The sequence below is a fragment of the Aotus nancymaae genome, unplaced genomic scaffold, assembly GCF_030222135.1.
Source record: "Aotus nancymaae isolate 86718 unplaced genomic scaffold, 86718_ANA_hifiasm-v0.15.2.pri h1tg000053l, whole genome shotgun sequence".
Taxonomy (NCBI): domain Eukaryota; kingdom Metazoa; phylum Chordata; class Mammalia; order Primates; family Aotidae; genus Aotus; species Aotus nancymaae.
The window spans coordinates 12,419,099-12,438,579 of record NW_026988467.1 but is presented as its reverse complement, the minus strand read 5'-3'; the positions used below and the strand labels follow the sequence as shown (position 1 = coordinate 12,438,579).

General features: G+C 51.8%; 1 protein-coding gene across 4 annotated transcripts in view; it reads right to left on the bottom strand.

Annotated features, from left to right (window-relative positions):
* Positions 1-1,939: 1,939 nt before the first annotated feature.
* KAZN (kazrin, periplakin interacting protein) overlaps positions 1,940-19,481 on the bottom strand; it is a 1,270,084-nt gene continuing 1,252,542 nt past the window's right edge. For all 4 annotated transcript variants that reach the window (XM_064363326.1, XM_064363329.1, XM_064363328.1 and 1 more), the window contains 5 exons: positions 16,780-17,011; positions 15,158-15,259; positions 14,456-14,622; positions 7,433-7,547; positions 1,940-5,502 (listed from right to left, as the gene is read on the bottom strand). In XM_064363326.1, coding sequence (XP_064219396.1) covers positions 5,338-5,502; positions 7,433-7,547; positions 14,456-14,622; positions 15,158-15,259; positions 16,780-17,011 — 781 coding nt within the window. In that variant the 3' untranslated portion in view covers positions 1,940-5,337. The remainder of the gene's footprint in view (positions 5,503-7,432; positions 7,548-14,455; positions 14,623-15,157; positions 15,260-16,779; positions 17,012-19,481) is intronic.

Here is a 19,481-nt window from a genome sequence, read left to right as displayed (position 1 = left end):
GAAGCATTAATTGCATTAGGGATGACACAGATATTCGGGAGACAGGTTGAGGGTCCCGGGAGGGGGCAGAGGCCCAGCAGAGGATCTGCTGCCCGATGCCCCTTGCCCCCAGCACTCCAGCCTACAACTTCTTTGTAGCCATGGGGCTCTGCCTCTCCTGCCACAGGACCTTTGCACACACTGTCCATGCTGTCTAGAACCCTCTTCACCTGCTGAACTCCCTTCAGCCCAGGCCTCACCTTCTCTTTTCCACATTAAATCCCTGTATGAAAAGATATGAAAGCCCTCTGACTCCCAGCTACTTCTGCTATCAGACTTAACTACAGTTGGCTGGGTGTGGTGGCTCACACCTGTAATCCCAGCACTTTGGGAGGCTGAGGTGGGGGTGGGGATCGGTTGCCTCAGGAGTTCAAGATCAGCCTGGCAACAGAGTGAAGCCTCTACCAAAAAAAAAAAAAAAAAAAATCAATCAGGTGTGGTGGCACATGCCTGCAGTCCCAACTACTCCAGAGGCTGAGGTGGGAGGGTTGCTTAAGCCCAGAAAATTGAGGCTGCAGTGAGCTATCATCATGCCACTGCACTCCGGCCTGGGAGACAGAGCAAGACTTCATCCCCCAAAAAGAAAAAAAAAAAAAGACTTAGACCACAGTGACACTTGGCTGAATAATTAATTCATGTCTGTCTTCCCCACTAAGAACGTAGTGGTTGGGCAATATTTTGTCACCATGATATCCTCAGCATCTTGCTCAGGAACTGCCTGACTGCCTGGGGTGGTCTTCCCCCAGATCTTTGCAGAGCTGGCTCCTCAGAATTTCGGTCTCAGCTCAAAAATCCTCATATCCCCCTCCCTCTACTTGAAGTCCCTCTCGCACTTATCAGCACTTGAAATCAATCACCCTGGCCACTGGTGTGTTTCTTATCTCCCTTCATGACGTGTGTAAGTTCTGCCACTGGATCCCCAGCACCAAGGACAGGCCCTGGCTCCCAGGAGGATTTATTAATACAGTATATGTGGTCAGCCTAGAGAAACTGGCTGACCCCAACCTGTCTCTCAGCATCTTCTAACTTTTCTCATCTCCTCCCCATTTAATACACACTTCCAGAGTGCTCAGCCCCTGCTGACGTGAGCAATGGGCGGTGAGTCCGGCTGGGTTTCTGCCCCTTGAGAAGCATACAACCTGGTTTGGGGGGTGGGGCTCCCTCAGGGCTGTTTGGATACCTGGGTGGAGCTTGCAAACCAGCCCCCACCTTATGTGATTAGGGCTTTGCTAGGAAGGCCCATCTGTGCGCCATGACCTTGGAACTCCACGTGAGACCCCTGGACCAGCAGCATCACTTGGAAGCTTGTTGGAAATGCTGATCTCAGGTGGGACTCCAGAATTCCCAGATCTGCACCTGCATTCCCAAAATACCTCCCACCAGATGATCTGAGGGGATGGGACAGTCGGAAGAGCACTGTGCTGGGAGCCTGGGGTCCCACCAGTAGACACCCAGTCCTGCAATCTGAAGATGTAAGTGCCCTGAGGAGGAGTGACGGCGTGACACAAATGACAGAAGGGGAGGAGACCTGTCAGGTGTCCTCTCCTCACTGCAAGTTCCTGGGGCAGAAGGCAGTGCTCCCACAGGGACTTTTCTAGAGACTCTGAGTGCACCTGAGTTGCACTTTGAGTGATGCTACCTGCTAAGGTAAATCCTATGCTGGAATGTGTGGGGAGGGGGGCGAGGGTTGGGGGAGTATGTAATTGTGAGGATGAGCCTGAGATTTGGAGGCAGATGGACTGGGTTCGAGTCCCTGCCCCAGGACTTTACAGAGCTGGGCAAGCCCCTCCGCCTTTCTGGTCTCAGCTTCTGCATCTGCAAAATGGGTTCGTAATCTCATAAAGAGGCTGCTGGGAACACTCAATGAGAAAACACAGAAAAAAACCCCTCCTCCGTAAAGCCCTGTGCAGTAGTATTTATTGTTACAGTGTTAAAATTCACTCTCGGAGAAGTGATTCGGGGCCGCGGCCCTAGGAACCGCATCTTTGTTCAGAGCCAGCTCATTTCCTCTGCAGCCACCAAATGCCCTTGTGTGTCAGGGCTCAGGAGATTCTTCTCACTGGCCAGCCATCGGCAAGAATGCCAGACTCAGAGGTTGCCATTGCCCACAGGTTTTCTTCTCTCCATTCACAGCAGGAAGAGCCCTCCAGAGCCTCAGAATGCAGAGTGGAAGTGGTGGTACCCAGGAAGCGTGGACTCTGATGAGAAGCGGGTGGTGGGCCTGACTATGGGCCTTCTTCTCCCTAGGTCAGAGGGGTGTGGGTACCCCTGGAGGGAATGCTGAGGTCACATCTGGCCAAATCTTCCTGTTCTGCCAGTACCCAGCCCTGTTCAGTGACCTCAAGCTTTTGGGTCCCTGTTCTGGGGCCCTCTACGCTGGCCAGCTGTGTAGAGATGCCCTTCTCTTCACTTTATTGGGTCCAGGTTGTCATGTGGCTTCTCCCCTCCTCTGCAGCCTGGGGTCTGAAAACAGTGTGAGAGACAGACAGAGTTCTAAAAGAAAGGTCCCACTCAGCCAAGGTCAAAGGGGCCTTGCAGAGGCACCTGGGGGTCAGGAAGCTGAGAGTCTACCAGGCAGGTGCCTTCTGCACCCATGGGCACAGCTTTCCAAGAAGCACATCCACATTGTCCCCAGGTCCAGATGCCACATCGCCCTGCAGGGACCGAGACCACACTCTGGCTGCTTGGACAGGCATAGCAGGTCACTGTCCTGTAGCTGGCCCTTCTGTATCCTTTGACAATCAGCTCGAGCCTCTCCGCCAAGTCTCCACCTTCTGTTCTTCTTGCCCACCCTTGAAGCAGAGTTGACATTTCGGGTTTTTCCAGCAGTCAAAGCTCACCCAATCTGACTCTGTGGAGGTTGGTAATTTCACAATCAACCCATCCTCTTGTTGAGGAACCAGCTCCAAGTGCTCACTTGGCTGCCAGGGATGGGGAGCCTCATGGGTGAAAGGGGCTGCGATGGCATAATTTAAATCACAAGAGGCATTTGCAGTTGCCCGTGTTGCCCCAGGCCTGCTGGCCTCCTGCTGTGAATGTTTTGGGCAATACCACCTCTGCCAGGGACCCCCAATTGTACACTTGTCCCCAGCAGGATCCAGGCTGGGAACAATGTAAGTGCCATTTCTGACAACCTGGGTGAACGTTGGTTTCAAATCATCAGCTCTGATTCGGGTGCTCTGCTCAATGCTGGCTCACTCTGTGAGAATAGCTGCCTGCCTGGGCACGCTGCTGTTGCTGCCTCCCGAAAGGCAGATTCCGGGGTGCCAGGTCATCCAGGCTGGATGTGGCTTGGGAGTGACTTGCGGCACCAGGTTGGAGGGAGGTCTCACCTCCCCTCTCTGAGCTGTGGACTGCAGCTTCAGGACCCTGTGGATGAGGCTGAACGTCATGAAGATAATGGAATCTGGAATCTCAGCAAAGCCAAGCCACGTGCCAGAGATTCACCACCTGGGGCCCAGGATCAGAAGTGTGTCCCTTAGGAGGCCAAACATCCACCTGTCTACCATCTAGGCATTTGGTCTCAGAGAGCAAGAAAGGCTGTGCTTATGTCGTTGTGGGGAAAGCCATGGTCTTCGGCATGAGAGAGGAGTAATTCTCAAGTTCATCAGAGCTTGGCGTCCCCCATGAGAGGAAACAATTTGGCAGGTTGAAGAACGCACGCTTTGGCGGTTCTCAGAGGCTGACGCCTGTTGCGAATCTTGGAAACTCAAGCCCCAGTGCACATGGCCTCGAAGAAGGCCGAGCATCACGGTTCCAACAAGTGACTCGCTTTGATAACCCGACATGTAAGTAGAATTGCGATGCGTCCATCCTTCCCTAATCATCAGGTGGCTGTCGTCTGGTCAATGAACTGAAGCACAAAGGCTTGAGTCAAACTGGCTTTCAAGGCCAGGCCGATGGGATTTATGTGTCTCTTGAGCCCCGTTGGAGGGTTTTGGCGAGTCTGAACATTAAACACTTCTTGTCCTCCTTTTGCACAGAGTTGGAGAGCACTAGCTCCACGTATTTCTGTGTTGTAAATGGGAAATTGGCTACCCCGTAACTTCCCATTGTCTCCTGAGAGGTTACAAAGTGTGTTACAGATATTAGCAAGCGTTAATCCTCACAATGGCCCTGGGAGGGAACCAGAAGTATTGTAGGTGAAGACGTTGAGGCACAGAGAGGTGAGGCCACTGGGAAGAAGCCACACAGCTTAACAGTGGCAGGTCAAGAAAAGGGCTGGGGTTCTCCCCACCAACACTGAATGACTTTGCTCTGTGGAGTCTGTGTCTCGGCTGGGACCTTGGTGAGCATTCCTGTGTTTCAGGTGACAGGGACATCACAGGTTTGTTGGGTTAACATGTCAAGCATTTCCCTGCCCCAGATCCCAGACTTACCACCACGCTCCATACCATTGTCACTGAGTGAAGATAATGGGGTTTGGAATCTCAACAAAGGCAAGCCACAGGCCAGAGATTCACCATACGGGGCCGTCGGCCATCCCTGATCCTGTCGTCCTAATATCTTTAATATTGTTGACAGGATAGCTGCATCTCCTAGAAATGTGGCTGCTAAGCCCCGCCCCTGCACGGGTCATTCCCCGGCACCCCCTCAGCGTAGCCACTCCGGGGTGGATCGGCGAACAGCTCTTCAGCACGTCTACCCCCACGTGTCGCACAGCTATTCAGGTGAAAGGAATGGCCAGTCCCCATTTTACATTCTCCCAAGAGAGATTCAGGGAGCCAGATCAGGACCCAAGTTCTTGGTCAAGGAGGGCAAGGATGCTGCAGCCGAGACCCCCCCACCCCTGCCCTGTCCGACGTCTTGGCAAGAGGCAGCACTTCCTGCACCCAGCTCTGCCCGCTCCGAGCACTGCCAGTGCACTGGGCGCTGGGGTGTGGGGTTGGGGACCCACTGCTCCTTCTAGAAGGGTGTTTTGGGAAACTGTGGGCCTCTTCCCACCTTGGCAGCTCAGTTTAAGGCTCCAGGGACTGCTTGGCTGCTCCACAGTGACGGCCACTCTGAAGTGGGGCCTGCATATCCTGGATGGAGGCAGGGCTGGACACTGTGACAGGTCTTCTGGGCCAATCTCCAGTTGAGCAGGGAAGTCCATGGCTCACCCAAGGCAGGTGCGCTGGTGTCTTCTCTCCTGGGTGCTGTGCAGCTGAAACCACAGAGTCTGTTGGAATTTTGCCCGGGAGCAGGGGACATCCTCAGCCTGCGGCTGCTATGTACAGTGGGAACGACCCCTGGGGCCATCTGGCTGCTCTCCCTTCCTGGGTCTCTCGTGATGGGTCTGGTGGAACCACCAGGTCCTTACACGTTGGTGACCTCCAGGCTGTTGTAGCCTTCCAGGCGGCACTGTTCCAGCCTGCTCTGGGGGTCATCATCTCCGCAATCTTCATTTTGAAGAGAGCCATAGTCGTCATGGAAATCGGGGTCTTTGCTGCTGAAGCCCCTTCCTATCTTCCCCAGGGGCAGCTGAGAAGACAAGAATATGATCAAAGGACAGGAAGAAGAGAAACAAGAATTAAGAATTGAGGTCTGGGAAACGTCTCCAATTCTAATTGCTGTGTGACCTCGAGTAACTTAGCCTCTGTGTGCTCCTCCTCTTAGTAATAATACTCCCTGCTCAGGGAGACTGAGAGGAGTTTGTGAATGACCACTAGGGGAGAGTTTTGTGTCCCCACCCAGAAGGATTCAGTTGGTTATCAAGGGCAAGGACAAATATCGTCTGTCTAATTATTCCTGATTGGAAAAGTCTCCTTCTTCCCTCGTTGGTGGGTGGAGAGTTGAGGAAGTGCGTCCTGGAGACTACCTGTAAGAATGTCTGAGCAGACCCGTGAGGTATCACTGCATTCCCAAGTCAAGGAGGAATATTCTAGATGGCCTGGTGTGGCAGGAGGAATATTCTAGATGGCCTGATGTGGCAGAAAGAATGCGGGTTTTGGAGACTCATCGACCCAGGTTCGGTTCCCTGCTCTGCCACTTCTCAGATGTGTGACCTTGGACAAGTCACTTCCCCTCTCTGAGCCCATTTTCTCAGCTCCAAAACGGGAATAGTAGTTTCTAACTCCCAGGTTTGTGGTAAAAAGCAAAGTCCCACCAGTCTGGCCAACATGGTGAAACCCCGTCTCTCTCAAAAATATAAAAATTAGCCGGGCATGGTGGCGTGCTCCTGTAGTCCCCACTACTCAGGAGGCTGAGGCACGAGAATCACTTGAACCCAGGAAGCAGAGGTTGCAGTGAGCTGAGATCGTGCCACTGCACTCCAGCCTGAAAGACAGACCGAGACCCTGTCTCAAAAAAAAAAAAAAGTAAACTCCCATCTGCAAAGCACATAGCAAGTGCTTGTACCGAGTAAGTACTTAATGGATAGTAATTCTTATTAGCACACACAGTAGGCCTTCAACATATGTCTCTCTTATTGCACACTTCTCTGTGTTGCAGTAGTCACGTCAGTGCTTTGTAACTATTTATTTGACTGCCTTTCTTTCTCGATCAGTGTTTCCCGATCTTCTTTTTTTATTATTATTATGGCTCCCTGAGGAGACTTTTAGACAGCTTTTTCCTAATTGCACCCCTGCTGTGAAATTTTAATGCCACAGACATACTATGCTCTGCTATGTACCATATGTACGTCGGTGCTTTTACATAGAAAGAAAAAGAATTTTTGCCACCCCCACGACCCCCTGCCGCCGCCAAAACAAATTGCACTCTTGGGGGCGATATCAGCCCCAGTGACTAGAATGCACGTTCTAGAATGTGCTTCTTAAGGGTAGAGTGGCAATGTATTCATGGTTATGAATGCATTCTTCAAATGGAAGAGTTTTGGATTACCCAGTTCTGCCATCTGTGTCTGTGCATTTCCATGGAGGAATCTGTGTCTGTTGGAGTCTGTGCGATCGAACCTGAGCTGCGTGTGTTTTTATACTGTTTGCTTGGAGCCACCACAGGTTCATCTTAGCTATTAGTGAGGTCACTGATGTCCCAGATCGAAATCAGTGATTGCAGCTCAGTGTCTGGGGCTGTGCTGGAACCCTCTGGGGAGTCTGGCTGAATGTGGGATCCACCTTGCCCCAGAGATCTCGTGCTCCAGGAGGCCATGGTGAGTCCCAGAATCTGTCCGTTCGGTAACAGCCCCAGGTGAGTCTAATGCAGGCAGGCGAGACCTGCACTTTGAGATTCAGGCCGCTACTCAAAACCCTGCGGGGGCCTCTGCACTGTACCTGAAGCATCGTGAAGGTTCCTTGAAGGTACATCCAGGTCATCTCTCCCAGATGCCCCTATGACCCAGCCTGGCACTCCGCCTTCACAGGCCAACCCAGGAGCCACGGAGGTGCAGCTGGGAGGAGAAAAAAAGACCTTTCCCGGGTCTGCAGGATGCAGGCAAATACATCGAGGGACTTACCCGGCCAGCTTTGTACTTGAGACCGCTGCTGTTCTCCTCCTTGCCTGCCCGTGTGACGCTGGAGGCCCTGCCAGGGGGTGTTCCAAAACGCTCAGCCTCCCGGATGCCTGTGGAGCTGGGGAGAGGCCCATTTTGAGTCAGCAGGGGAGGCTCAGTCACCAATCCAGAGACACACACAAGCACACTGGTGACAATGACCGTGGCTGCTGAGACTGACTGATGACCTCCCACGTGCCATCCTTGTGCTGAGCACTTTATAAGTGTGATTCTCACAATATGCCTGGGGCTTGGGGCTGCCAGCCCAGCATTACAGACAAGGGAAAGGAGGCCAGAGACAGCAAGCAGTTTACCCAAGATGACACAGCTGTAAGCGGCGGAATCAAGATCTGAACGCAGTCCTCCAAAGTCTTGCTCTTAACTCTTGCAAACCTTATTGAAAAAGACTTGAAATGAGAATCTCAGCATGGTAGCTAATTAGTTGTGCTTGGAGAAGCATGAGGAGTCTCTGCTTCAAATTTGCAATCTGTGTCCCCTACCTTTCTGCCTGAAGTTACCCCCATGACTCCCTTCTTTGTGCAAAGGCATTGAAGCTTCTGTTAGAATAGGATTTAGCCAACTACAGCCTGCCTCCTGGCCAATTGCAGCTGGCAGACTGATTTGATAAATAAAGTTTTATTGGAACTCGGCTGTGCCCATTTACTTACGTGTTGTCTATGACAGCTGTCTTGCTGTAAGGACAGAGTTGTAGACTTTTGACAGAGATCATTCTCTGGCCTTTTACAGAAAAAGTCTGCATATCGATGCTGTGGAAAAAGAGAGTCAGGGCAAGAGGCCCAGCCAGGAGCCAGACTCTCCACGGAGGTAGAATCATTAAAAGAAATGAAACTTCTAGGCCGGGTATGGTGGCTCATGCCTGTAATCCCAGCACTGTGGGAGGCCATGCGTGTGGATCACTTGAGGCCAGGAGTTCAAGACCAGCCTGGTCAACATGGTGAAACCCCATCTCTACTAAAAGTACAAAAGGAATTAGCCGGGCATGGTGGTGCACACCTGTAATCCCAGCTACTCTGAAGTTAAGGTTGAACCTCAGGAGAATCCCTTGAACCCTGGAGGTGGAGGTTGCAGTGAGCCAGGTTCACGGTGGCACTGCACTCCAGCCTGGGCTACAGAGCGAGACTCTGTCTCAAAGAAAAAAAAAAGAAAAAGAAACTTCTAGCATCTTTTAAGCTGCCTCAGAGAAGTTCTTCTTCTGGGGCAAATTTTGCTGAGAAAGTTCCAGGGAGGGGAGTGGTGTATAGGAGACAGCACTGATTGAATGGAAAAGGAGCCACATTCTCAAACCCACGGGTTCCACAGGCTTCCACGTAACAGGGAGGCCCTTGCTCGTTGGTGGGTCAGGAAATGAGGTCTTCATGAATACCCTCTCTCCTCTACCTGGAGATGAAATTCCCCAGGTCCAGTGAGGAAGCAGTTCTAATGGCAGAAGCCACAGAATCTGCCGTGTTGCCCAGGCTAGTCTCGAACTTCCGGGCTCAAGTGATCTACTGGCCTTGACCTCCCCAAGTGCTGGGATTACAAGCATGAGCCACTGTGCTTGGCCAGCCCTGGTCTTAACAAGCTATCCCTTGCATAGAAAGTGGGTGCCTTTCTGTAGACAAAGGAGTATGGGGTGACCTTGGCCTCCACTGTGCCAAAATATTCTCCCTCCTTATTTTTTTCCACAGTGGCTGAAATCCCCTCCCATCTAGGCCTTTGGATTAAATCCCATGAAAACACAAAAGCCCCAGGAGCTAAGCCAAGCACAGGGCTAAGGTCTTTGGAAGCTTTGAACTGACCTATTAAGTTTCTTTGGAAGCTTTGAACTGACCTATTAAGTATTTCTTTGGAAGCTTTGAACTGACCTATTAAGTATTAAGTCACTTAGGCCTCGAGAAAATGGTACGTTGGAAGGAGACCTTTTGATGAGGGAAAGTTGTGGAGAACGGGGCGTCTCACTGGAATCTCCTGAGTCAATGTAGGGCATCCCAGGCATTAAATAGGCATCGTGGTACAGGAAGGAAGGTTAGGGGATGGGAGCCGGCCTCTGCCAGCTGGCCTGGCCTGAGCATTGAGTCTCAACCCATTAGCCAAGGATTTACAAGGCCGGAGAGGCGTAAGATGCTGTAGTGGAGAAAATGAATGGGAAGGAAAGAGTACTCATGGGTCACCCCCATGTGCTGGCACACTGTCAGCTCCTCACTGCAGTGGCTCAGCAAACCCTCTGCAAAGCACTGGGAAGAAGTGATCATCCCCATTGCAAGCAGAAAAAACTGCGACTCAGAAAGGATAAGGTTCTTGCCTCAAAGACTGGATAAAGAAAATGTGGCACATATACACCATGGAATACGATGCAGCCATAAAAAGGATAGGTTCGTGTCCTTTGCAGGGACATGGATGAAGCCGGAAACCATCATTCTCAGCAAACTAACACAAGAACAGAAAACCAAACACCGCCTGTTCTCACTCATAAGTGGGAATTGAACAATGAGAACACATGGACCCAGGGAGGGGAACATCACACACCGGGGACTGTTGGGGGGTGGGGTGCTAGGGGAGGGAGAGCATTATGAGAAATACCTAATGTAGATGACGGGGTGATGGGTGCAGCCAACCACCATGGCACGTGTATACCTATGTAACAAACCTGCATGTTCTGCATATGTATTCCAGAATTTAAAGTACAAGAAAAAAAAAATGCAGCCTCAAAGACCCCGCTGGGCCCCATGACACACAGGCCCACGCCTCTGGGCACTGAGCTGACCCAGTGTCTGGAGCCTGGGCTCACATTTCAGGGATGGTCTGAGGGAGTGGTGGGCAGAATCTCATACAAGCTCAATGCGTCCTTCCACCACCATTTGGGTGACCTGCTGAGTGACCGGAGAATAAATGTTTTCCGTGGCCCCTGTCTTGGGAAGCCTGTCAGCCAAGGAGGTGGAACAGGTGACAAGGTTCTTTTATTCTGTGTTTGAGGGTCAAGTCTATTTGAGTTTGTAATGGAATTGTTCTCCATTGGAATGCTAATGAGAATGCTGGAGCAAACTGACAGGAGACTCCCGTGCAGCTATTCCAGAGGAAATTGTTGACTGCTTGGAGATTCTTCTGTCTCCAGCTGAAGGCAGGGGCAGAAGCTGTCAGTTACTGAGGGCATCTATGCATCAAGCAGGCTGCACACACTTTGCCTCACTGAACCTTTGTAACAAAGCTACAAGGTCGGTATGAGTCACCTGCCTTATTACAGAGGAAGAAACTGAAGCTCAGAGAGGTAAAACCACTTGCTCATGTTCAACACAGCAAGAAAGCAGTGATGCTGGGACTCCAACCCACATTGCAGCCATTACCCTGCAGAGGAGGAACGGGAGGCAGCAGTCGTGGGGCTAGGGCTGGGTTTGGAATAAATCGCTATTTATATTATTGGGTGTCTTTTTATGTACCGGTTCCTTTGCCAATTGCTTTATGCATTGTTTTACCTCATCTTGCCATCGACTCTTTGGGTGGCAGATACTGATTACCATATTCATTTTGCAAATGAGGTGAGTAGAGTTCAGAGAAGTTAAGTAACTTGCCCAGGGTCACACAGCGGGGATTGATGCCGCTGGGGTTTGAACCTGGGTTGCCTGGGGCTAGAGTGCCACAAGGCGATCTGGGTGGGTTTATATCTTCACTTAGATGTCTATGAAACTAGTCTTGACTGGATGGAAGACAAAGCCTTTCTTAAATGAGCAGAGATCTATTAAAAAAAAGGGAAAGAGAGAAAACCTGGAGTGGGAGCAGGCCCTGGGCTGGAGCTCCACACCATCCGCCTGTGAGGGCTTCTCCGCTCTCTGTGAGCTTCGTGAGGGCAGGACATGGATCACTCAAAAGCCTGCGCACAGAGGGTGTTCAATGACTGTGGAGAGTGGCCTTCATGGCAAAAGGGGCTCTATTCCAGCCTAGATCCCAGGGGACAGAGATCAGTTCCAGAAAGAGCTTCTGACTAGTAGAGATCTGGTTCCAGTCCTGCTCTGGTTCCAGTCCTGCTCCTCGGTATGCCCTGTCCTTGACTCTGTTTTAGTGACAGGACACATCGCCTTCAAGGCACAGGTGGGGACTGATCACGCATTTTTATCAAAATGTTTGTTTTGGCTCCTCCAGTTCCCTGGCAGGTGCCTTTGGGACACCGCTGCTCCTCGCGGCATTCTTCCTGCCCGCTGGTTTTATTCTCCAGGTCCTTAATGCACAGTCCTGTGACTGACACATTGTTGGTGCTGGACCAAGGTTTATTGGGAGATGCAGGAAGTCAGTGTGTGTCAAAGCAGATACCGTGAGACCGTGGCAGAGAATCCTCCTTGGTGCCTTTGGGTCACGTGCATTGACAAAGTGGTGGGAGGAGGCTGGAGATGACGTCATAGTGGGGCCCATAAGCTCTTGGTGAATGTGGACCTGGGCAGAGTCATTTCCCTCTTATCTTGTCATTGGGAGGTTCATTGCTTTCATCCCATTCTTGAAGGAGTCCCTGCCCCACAAAAACATAAGAACCCACTCTACTTGTCCCCAGAAGTCCCTTCTCTAGTGCCCCCTGATTAGTCTTAGACAGTCCTGAACACACCTGTCACCTCATGGGTGGTCAAGGGTTTAATCAGATTCATGAATGCCTGCTAATATTTAGCTAGAGCCGCCTCTCCAGGGCTCAGAAAAAAAGTTACAGATCATGTGGCTCCAGAAGGGAGGTCAGGGGAAAGGGATGATTCTGAGGAGAAAAGCCTTTTTTCTGGGTCTTTTGATTCATCGCTCCTGGAAGAGGGTTTTGTTTTTGTTTTTCTGTTTTGTAGGGATGGACCCTCGCTCTGTTGCCCAGGCTAGAGTGCAGCGGCATAATCATAGCTCACCGAAGCCTCACACTCCTGGGCTCAAGTGGTCCCCAGCCTCAGCCTCCTGAGTAGCTGGGATCATATGGTGTGCTCCACCACCCCCAGCTAGTTTTTTTTTTTAATTTTTAGTAGAAACAAGGTCTCCCTACGTTGCCCAGGCTGATCTTGAACTCCTGGGCTCAAGCAATCCTCCTGCCTCAGCCTCCCAAAGTGCTGAGATTGCAGGCATGAGCTACCATGCCTGGCCTGAAATAGAGTTCTTATCAAACACTGTCTCCATAAGAACCACCCCAAAATTCTAAAAATGTAGATCCCCATGCTCTGCCAGCAGATACTGGTCCTGCAAGTCTGAGATAGGACCAGGGAATCTGCATTTTACAACAACTTCAGTGATTCTGCTGCAGGGGTCTGTGGGCTTCACTTTGATAACAGATTGGGTGTCAGCCTGCCAGTAGGGAAGAGCAGTCCCGGACACCTGGACCCTGCCATACATGCACAATTTTTTCCTTAAGCCTCAGTTTCTCCACCTGTATAACATGGGGAGTGGCCCAGCTGCTCCCTAAGGCCCCATGTGGTTTGGGGGTTTAGCACTCAGGCCTGAGTTAGAGAGCCCTAGGGTCACATCTGGGCTCTGTCAACAAAACCAACACACCTTTAGATAGGCTGGAAAAAAAAAAAGAACAAAACTCAAACTCAGATCACTAAAACCAGGAGTGAGTGAATGAGTGAGAGAATATGACAATGAGCATTACAGAAATAAGAGGCATTATAAGATAACAATTACGTGATCAACTGCACGCCACCAAATTAGCTAACCTAGATGAAATGGACAAATCTCTAGAAAGATATAAGCTACTGAAACTGCCTCAAGAAGAAATAGAAAATCCGAATAACCTCTAACGACTGAAGAGATTGAATTAGAAGTCAAAAAGCTTCCCAGAAAGAAAAGCCTACGACCAGATGGTTTCACTGGTGAATTCTAGTAAATGTCTAAAGAACAATGAACCCCAATCCTTCCAAACTTTTCCAAAAACCGATTCGTGCTAGGAGGCCTATATTACTCTGATACCAAAATCAGACAAAAATATTACAAAGGAGGGAAACTGTAGACCAATATCACTTATAAATATAGATGCAAATTTTTTCAACAACATACTAACAAATTTAATCCAGCAATATGTAAAAAGGATTAAATGCTGTGGTCACGTGAGATTTATCCTGGGAATGCAAGGTTGGTTTGACTTATGAAATTCAATCAATATAATACACCATTGATAGAATAAAGGACAAATCTAGGATTTGCTGCTTACTTAGCTGTGTATCTTGGGCGCATAGCTTGGTACCTTTGAAGAAGTTTCTCCATCTATAAAGGAGGGATAGTGCTACTGATCTCTTGACATTGCCAGGAGGATGAAATTAGATAGTTCACACAGCAAGCATTCAATAAATGGTCATCTAACCCTAAGTGCATCATTTTAAGAAGAGAATCCAGTGGGAGGGGGACTGGTTTATGCCCAGATGTTCATTCTCTGGTCACGTTTTAGATGAGGATACTAGGACAGGTAGGCTGATGTGGTCTGCTCACCTGGTCCATAAGCATCATTAATATGCTCATTCCTGCCTCCAAACCTTTGTCTCCAGAGTTGCCCCACCTGGACCAACCAACTCAACCTATTAGGCCAATGCAAGTCCTCCCAGCTATGCTCCACTTGCACATGGCCTTTCCCTACACATGCACTGCTTGCTGTCTCTTCCCTAAACACCTGGGTGTTTTTGGATTTAATATATACCCAATTCAAGACCTGACCTCTCCTCTACCTTCTTCTAGTCTGTGACCTTCAGACTAAGGCACTTTGCTTCTCTGAGCCTTGGTTTCCTGAACTGCCTCAAGAAGAAATAGAAAATCTGAATATACCTCTAACAAGCAAGGAGATTGAATTAGAAGTCAAAAAGCTTCCCAGAAAGAAAAGCCTAGGACCAGGTGGCTTCTGTAAAAGGAGACCACCATGATGCAAAGAATAAGTGAGAGGCAGTAAGTGATGGGCCAGGATGGGGAGCTGGACCATCTGCTTCCAAAGCCCTGAGCTGCTGTACTGTACCCAGCAGCCCACACCACCGGAGCCCGGCCTGTGCTCACTTAGCCGGGTGGAAGACGGCGCTCATCTCCTCCGCCAGGTGTCTCCGGAGGATGTGTTTTCCACTGGGGATGCCCAGGGCCGTGGCCATGGCCTCGGCATTGAACGTTGGCTCCAGCACCAGCACAGCCCCATGGACGCCGCTGTTGGTCAGGTTGTCTGCGTATTCCTGGGGGCAAAGGCAGGGGGCTCGTTAGCCTGCAGGAGCCATGCTGCTGGCCTGAGGGGGCTGCAGTTTTAAGTGGGACTCTGTCCCCAACAGCAAGGGCATGACCCCCTTGGGACCAGTTAATTTGATGGTGAAGAGGAACCCCTCCCCCATCTTTTTAGAACCACAAGGGCAGGGACCACCTATTACTGAGATGGCCCCTCAGTAGTCATCAATATTTGTTAAAGAATCTCAACCCCAACTTGCTTAGGAGAGTGGGGCTGGCTCAGCCTCCCTACCCCATGTGAGAAAGGCATCATGGGGCTCCTATTTGGAAGGTAAGCAGTACTCTCCTCCTGAGTGACAGGAGGCAGGTAATTCTTGCTGGGCCTGGGTTAAGATGCCCCAGCCCACACAAAGGGGATATTAATTTGTGTGGGATCTGCCTATAGATTTGCATGCGATCTGCATATTGATTTGCATGGGATTTGCATGCAGATTTGGATGGGATTTGCGTATGCCCAAGAACCAGCCCGACCCCCACCATCACCCTCACCTTCAGGTCAATGTCCCGAACCCACTTGAGCACCCGCTGGTTGGTCCACACCACAGGGTCAGTGTTCTGCGTCTCGCAGCGGGCCCGGCGCTCCTGGAGGGCCTTGTGGGGAGATAGTAGGTCAGTCAGAGGGACAAGGGGACACACAGAGGCCACGTGTGGAGTGGGGGCCCATTGCACCTCTTTTTTCCTGAGATGGAGTCTTGCTCTGTTGCCCAGGCTGGAGTGCAGTGGTGCGATCTTGGCTCGCTGCAACCTCAACCGCCGCCTCCCAGGTCAAGCAATTCTCCTGCCTCAGCCTCCAGAGTAGCTGGGATTACAGGCGCCCACCACCATGCCTGGCTACTTTCTTTTTGCATTTTTAGTAGCGATGGGGTTTCACCATGTTGGCCAGGCTGGTCTCGAACTCCTGACCTTGTTTGTGATCTACCCACCTCGGCCGCCCAAAGTGCTGGGATTACAGGTGTGAGCCACCAGGCCTGGCCCCTGCACTTCTTTTTACATGTAACTGCTGTGATCTCCCACAACTGCCTCCTTAGCAAACGGAGGCCTGGGGTGAGGGCCCATGTCCTTGTCACTCCTTGTCCTCGGCATGGCATGGAGAAGGCACTGCTGCTTTCTTGCTCCACACACAGGAAGCTCCGACTTTGCCCAGAGCCACACGGCGGCACGTCTTGGAGTCAGAATGAAAACCCATGTGGCTGATTCCAAGTCCTCCCTCACCACCTCGCCCTCATATCACAGGCTTCCCGGGTCCCACAGGGACTGACCCCGGTGCCACGCACACAGTAGGTACACAGCGAATGCTTTCCAGTGGGTGTTTGAGAAGGGGGACAAAGGGCTGGTTGGCCCCCTCTTCTGTTCCTCTTCTCCTGACCTTGAATCACTTGGGTTCTGACATCACTCTAAGAAAAGTCAGCTACCTGGACTCAGTGCCACATGGCCCAGCAGCTCAGGCCCCAGGTGACTTCTGCAGCACCCGCTTCACCACTCCCCACCTCAAAGCCAGCACCCTGCCCAACAGGACTCTGCTGCCAGGGATCAGTCCTCCGGGCCTTTGCCACGCTGTTCCCTCCGCTGGGCTGCTTTTCCCCTCATATCTTCCACTGATCCCTGGGGTTCCTCCTTCAGGTCTCAGTTTACTCATTGCTATCTCTGGGGAGCTGTCCCTGAGCCCCCTGAGGCTTCTTCTCTCTCTTTTTACTTTCTTTTTAAAATAAATAACAAATATTTAAAAAATTTTTGAAATTTTATTTTTTTGTGTGGGTATACATAGTAGGTGTGTCTTCTCTAGGTGTTCATAAAGCCCTGGGCTTCCCTCATCGGGACAATGTCCCACAACATTGGCATCACCCACTTCCTTGTGGTTCTCGCTGATAAGCAGCGAGCTCTCCAAGGATGAGGGCTCCCATTTCCCTTGCCTTGAGCACAGCGCCTGCCTCATGCCCAATAGGGGGTTGTTGGAAGGAAGGCGGGAGAGAGGGTGTTGCTGGCTGACTGGATGATGGATGGTGGGTGGATGGATGGATAGATGGGTGGTGGGTGGACAGATGAACGACAGTAGATGCCAAGGGGAGGGGTGAGCAGGGGAAGGTGCCCCTGCCCTGCGCCCTGGTCCTCACCTCCCTGCTGAAGTTCACTTGGTACAGCAGCTCAATCCCCAGCAGGATGCTGACCTGGTGGAACTTCTTGGACACGTTCAGGTGCTTCTCCAGGTCTCGCTTCATCAGGGAATTCAGCATCCGCCCATCAACCAGGTGGTTCTGGAAGGCCTGGGAGTACTGGGACAGGCCGATGTCATTCAGCCAGGCCTTGGCCACCCAGTGATGGTCCAGCTCGGCAGCTTTGGACAGGCTGAGGAGGAGACACGGCCAGAGGGTGGATGGGTGGGGAAAAGCGGCAGAAACAGAGGGATGGGTGGAGCTGGATGGAGATGCAGAGAGAAGAAAAGCAATGGGGAAGGGGGAGGACTGAGAGAGCCATAGAGACAGACATGGACAGGGATGGAGCCGAGAGATCGAGAGGAAAAAGGAGAAAAAAGAGACAGAGCAGAGATGGGGAGAGAGGTGGATGGAGGAGGGAGATGGAGAGAGAAAGGGACAGGGAGAGATGGGACACAAAGAGAGAACAAAGAGAGAAAGAAGGAGAGAGAGACATCTAGAGAAAGAAGCAGAGGGAGATGGAGAACAAAGAGGAAAAGGCAGAAAGAGAGAGAGAGAGACAGAGAGAGAGAGAGAGACAGACTCAAGGGATCAACAGAAAAACAAAAACAAACTGAAGGGAACAGGAAGAGAAAATCCAAGAATCCCACATGCAGACGCAGTGAGGGTGAGAAGGCACAGGGGCGGGGAGCAGAAGGGCCATGTGTGGCGGGAGGCAGCACCTCTGGGGACCCCGCCCCTCCGCCTAAGCCCCCCTCATTTTCCTGGGGGCCTCCACAGCATCTCCAAGACCCATAAAGCCTGGGCTTGGCCTACCCGTTTGGCACATCCCTCCCCAGCGCTCTGCGGTCTGTTCTTCTGTTTTGGGGATGTTGGGTGTCCCCTCAGGTGGGCCAGGCAGGTCCTGATCATGCGTGAAGAAGGCACTGCTGCCGTCCTTGCTCTACAGATGGGACGCTTTGACTTTGCCTAGAGCCACACAGTGGCCCATCTTGGAGTCAGAATTAAAGTCCACGTTTGGCTGATTACAAACCCTCTGTCTTACCACTGCGCTGCCGGGTCTCAGATTCCCCTGTGCCCCACATATAAATGACCCCTGTACCATGTATACAGCAGGTGCACAAGTGCTTGAATTTTTAAGCCGGTGAAAGTGTGTCTGTGCATGGCTGTCATTCCTCTGCTAGCCACACAGTGGCAGCCTTGCAGAAGGAACGAGGACCACTGCATCCCACCTGCAAGGGACTTTGCAGAGTGCCCCAGGCTTGACCGGTGGGAGAGCGCTGGTCTAAGCTGGAGCCGCAAGGGGCCACAAATCGATCAGTACTTGAAAGGGAAAGTGGTGGGCTTGCAAAGCCACTCCACTCTGCTCCTGGGGCAGCAGCCAGAGACAGCTGGGCATGCCACCCTCCTGCTGAGCGTCCTGGGTGGGTTCTCTCTGTCCATGCCTGGATATGCACTGAGCATCCCCTGAGCGCCCTGCTGGGGTACACGCTGCTATACAATGCACTCCTTTTCCTTCCTAACCCCTCCCCTCTTTCTCTGGGCACTCCTGTCTCTGTATTACCTATTGCCAGGGCTCTGGAAGGCAACCTTGAGGGAGGACTCCCAAACTCTCCACTCTCTTCTGAGCATCTGAGCTCTGAGCTCTTTTCTGAGCTCCTCTTTCCTCTCTCAGCCTCTAACTGCCCTCTTGATGCCTCCTGGCTGTCACAGACATGTCATACTTAATGGCTCAGCTGTTCCCCTTCACTGTCACTGTCACCCAGGGGCCTTTCTCTGTCACCCAGCTCCCAAGCTGGTAGCCCGTCCTTGTGTATTGGTCACTCTGGTCAGTACATCCCCTGTCCCCTTCTCGCCTGTCCCAGCTCTGGTGTGGGTTTCTGCCACTGTCCCTGACTGCCCCCTGTTTCTCGCCTTGGCTTCCCTTCTATTCCACACTCCCCAGGACTGTCAGGGGGTCCTTTAGAAATGTCAGTCTGATCATGCACTCCCCTGCTTAATACTCTGTGGCTTCTCTTTGCAAGAATAAAATCGGAAGTCCGTTGCGTGTTCCACGAGGGTCATCCGCACTGGCCCTGGCTGACTTCCCCTCTCCCAACGCACATGGGGCTCGGGCTCCGGGGGATCGTTTCCTGGAGGCACTGAGCTCTTCACCCCCCACTCCCCTCCCCAGCCCGGCTCCTTCCAGCCCCGCCCAGGGCTCACCCCTCCTCACCCCTTGGGCCTCAAATCTCCCTGTCCCCTGAATCCGCTGTCTAAAGCTGCCCCCAAGTCTGCTCACTGTCCCTAACGCTTTCCTTCAACGCTCTAATCACACATTGAACCTTAGCAATTAGCTGGTGTGTCCACTCGTTTATTTTCTCTCTTCCCCACCTTAGCAGATAAGCTCTGCCAGGACAGAAACTGTTCATTGCCAAACAGCGCAGTGCTACGGCACAGTGGACACTGATTGAATGCTCGTTGGAAGAATGGCGAAGAGAAGGGTGGGCCCCCAGCTTGGCTTCACTCTCCTTCCCTCTGTCCCTTGGCCACCCAGAACCACTTGGGTCCACCTGGGGCCCCTTGTCTCCTGGCCTGTTCTCCACCCCACGCTCTTCCCCTGGTGAGTTCCTATGGACTCCGCAGAGATGTCTGATCTCCTGGAAGCCTTCGAAGACGCCATG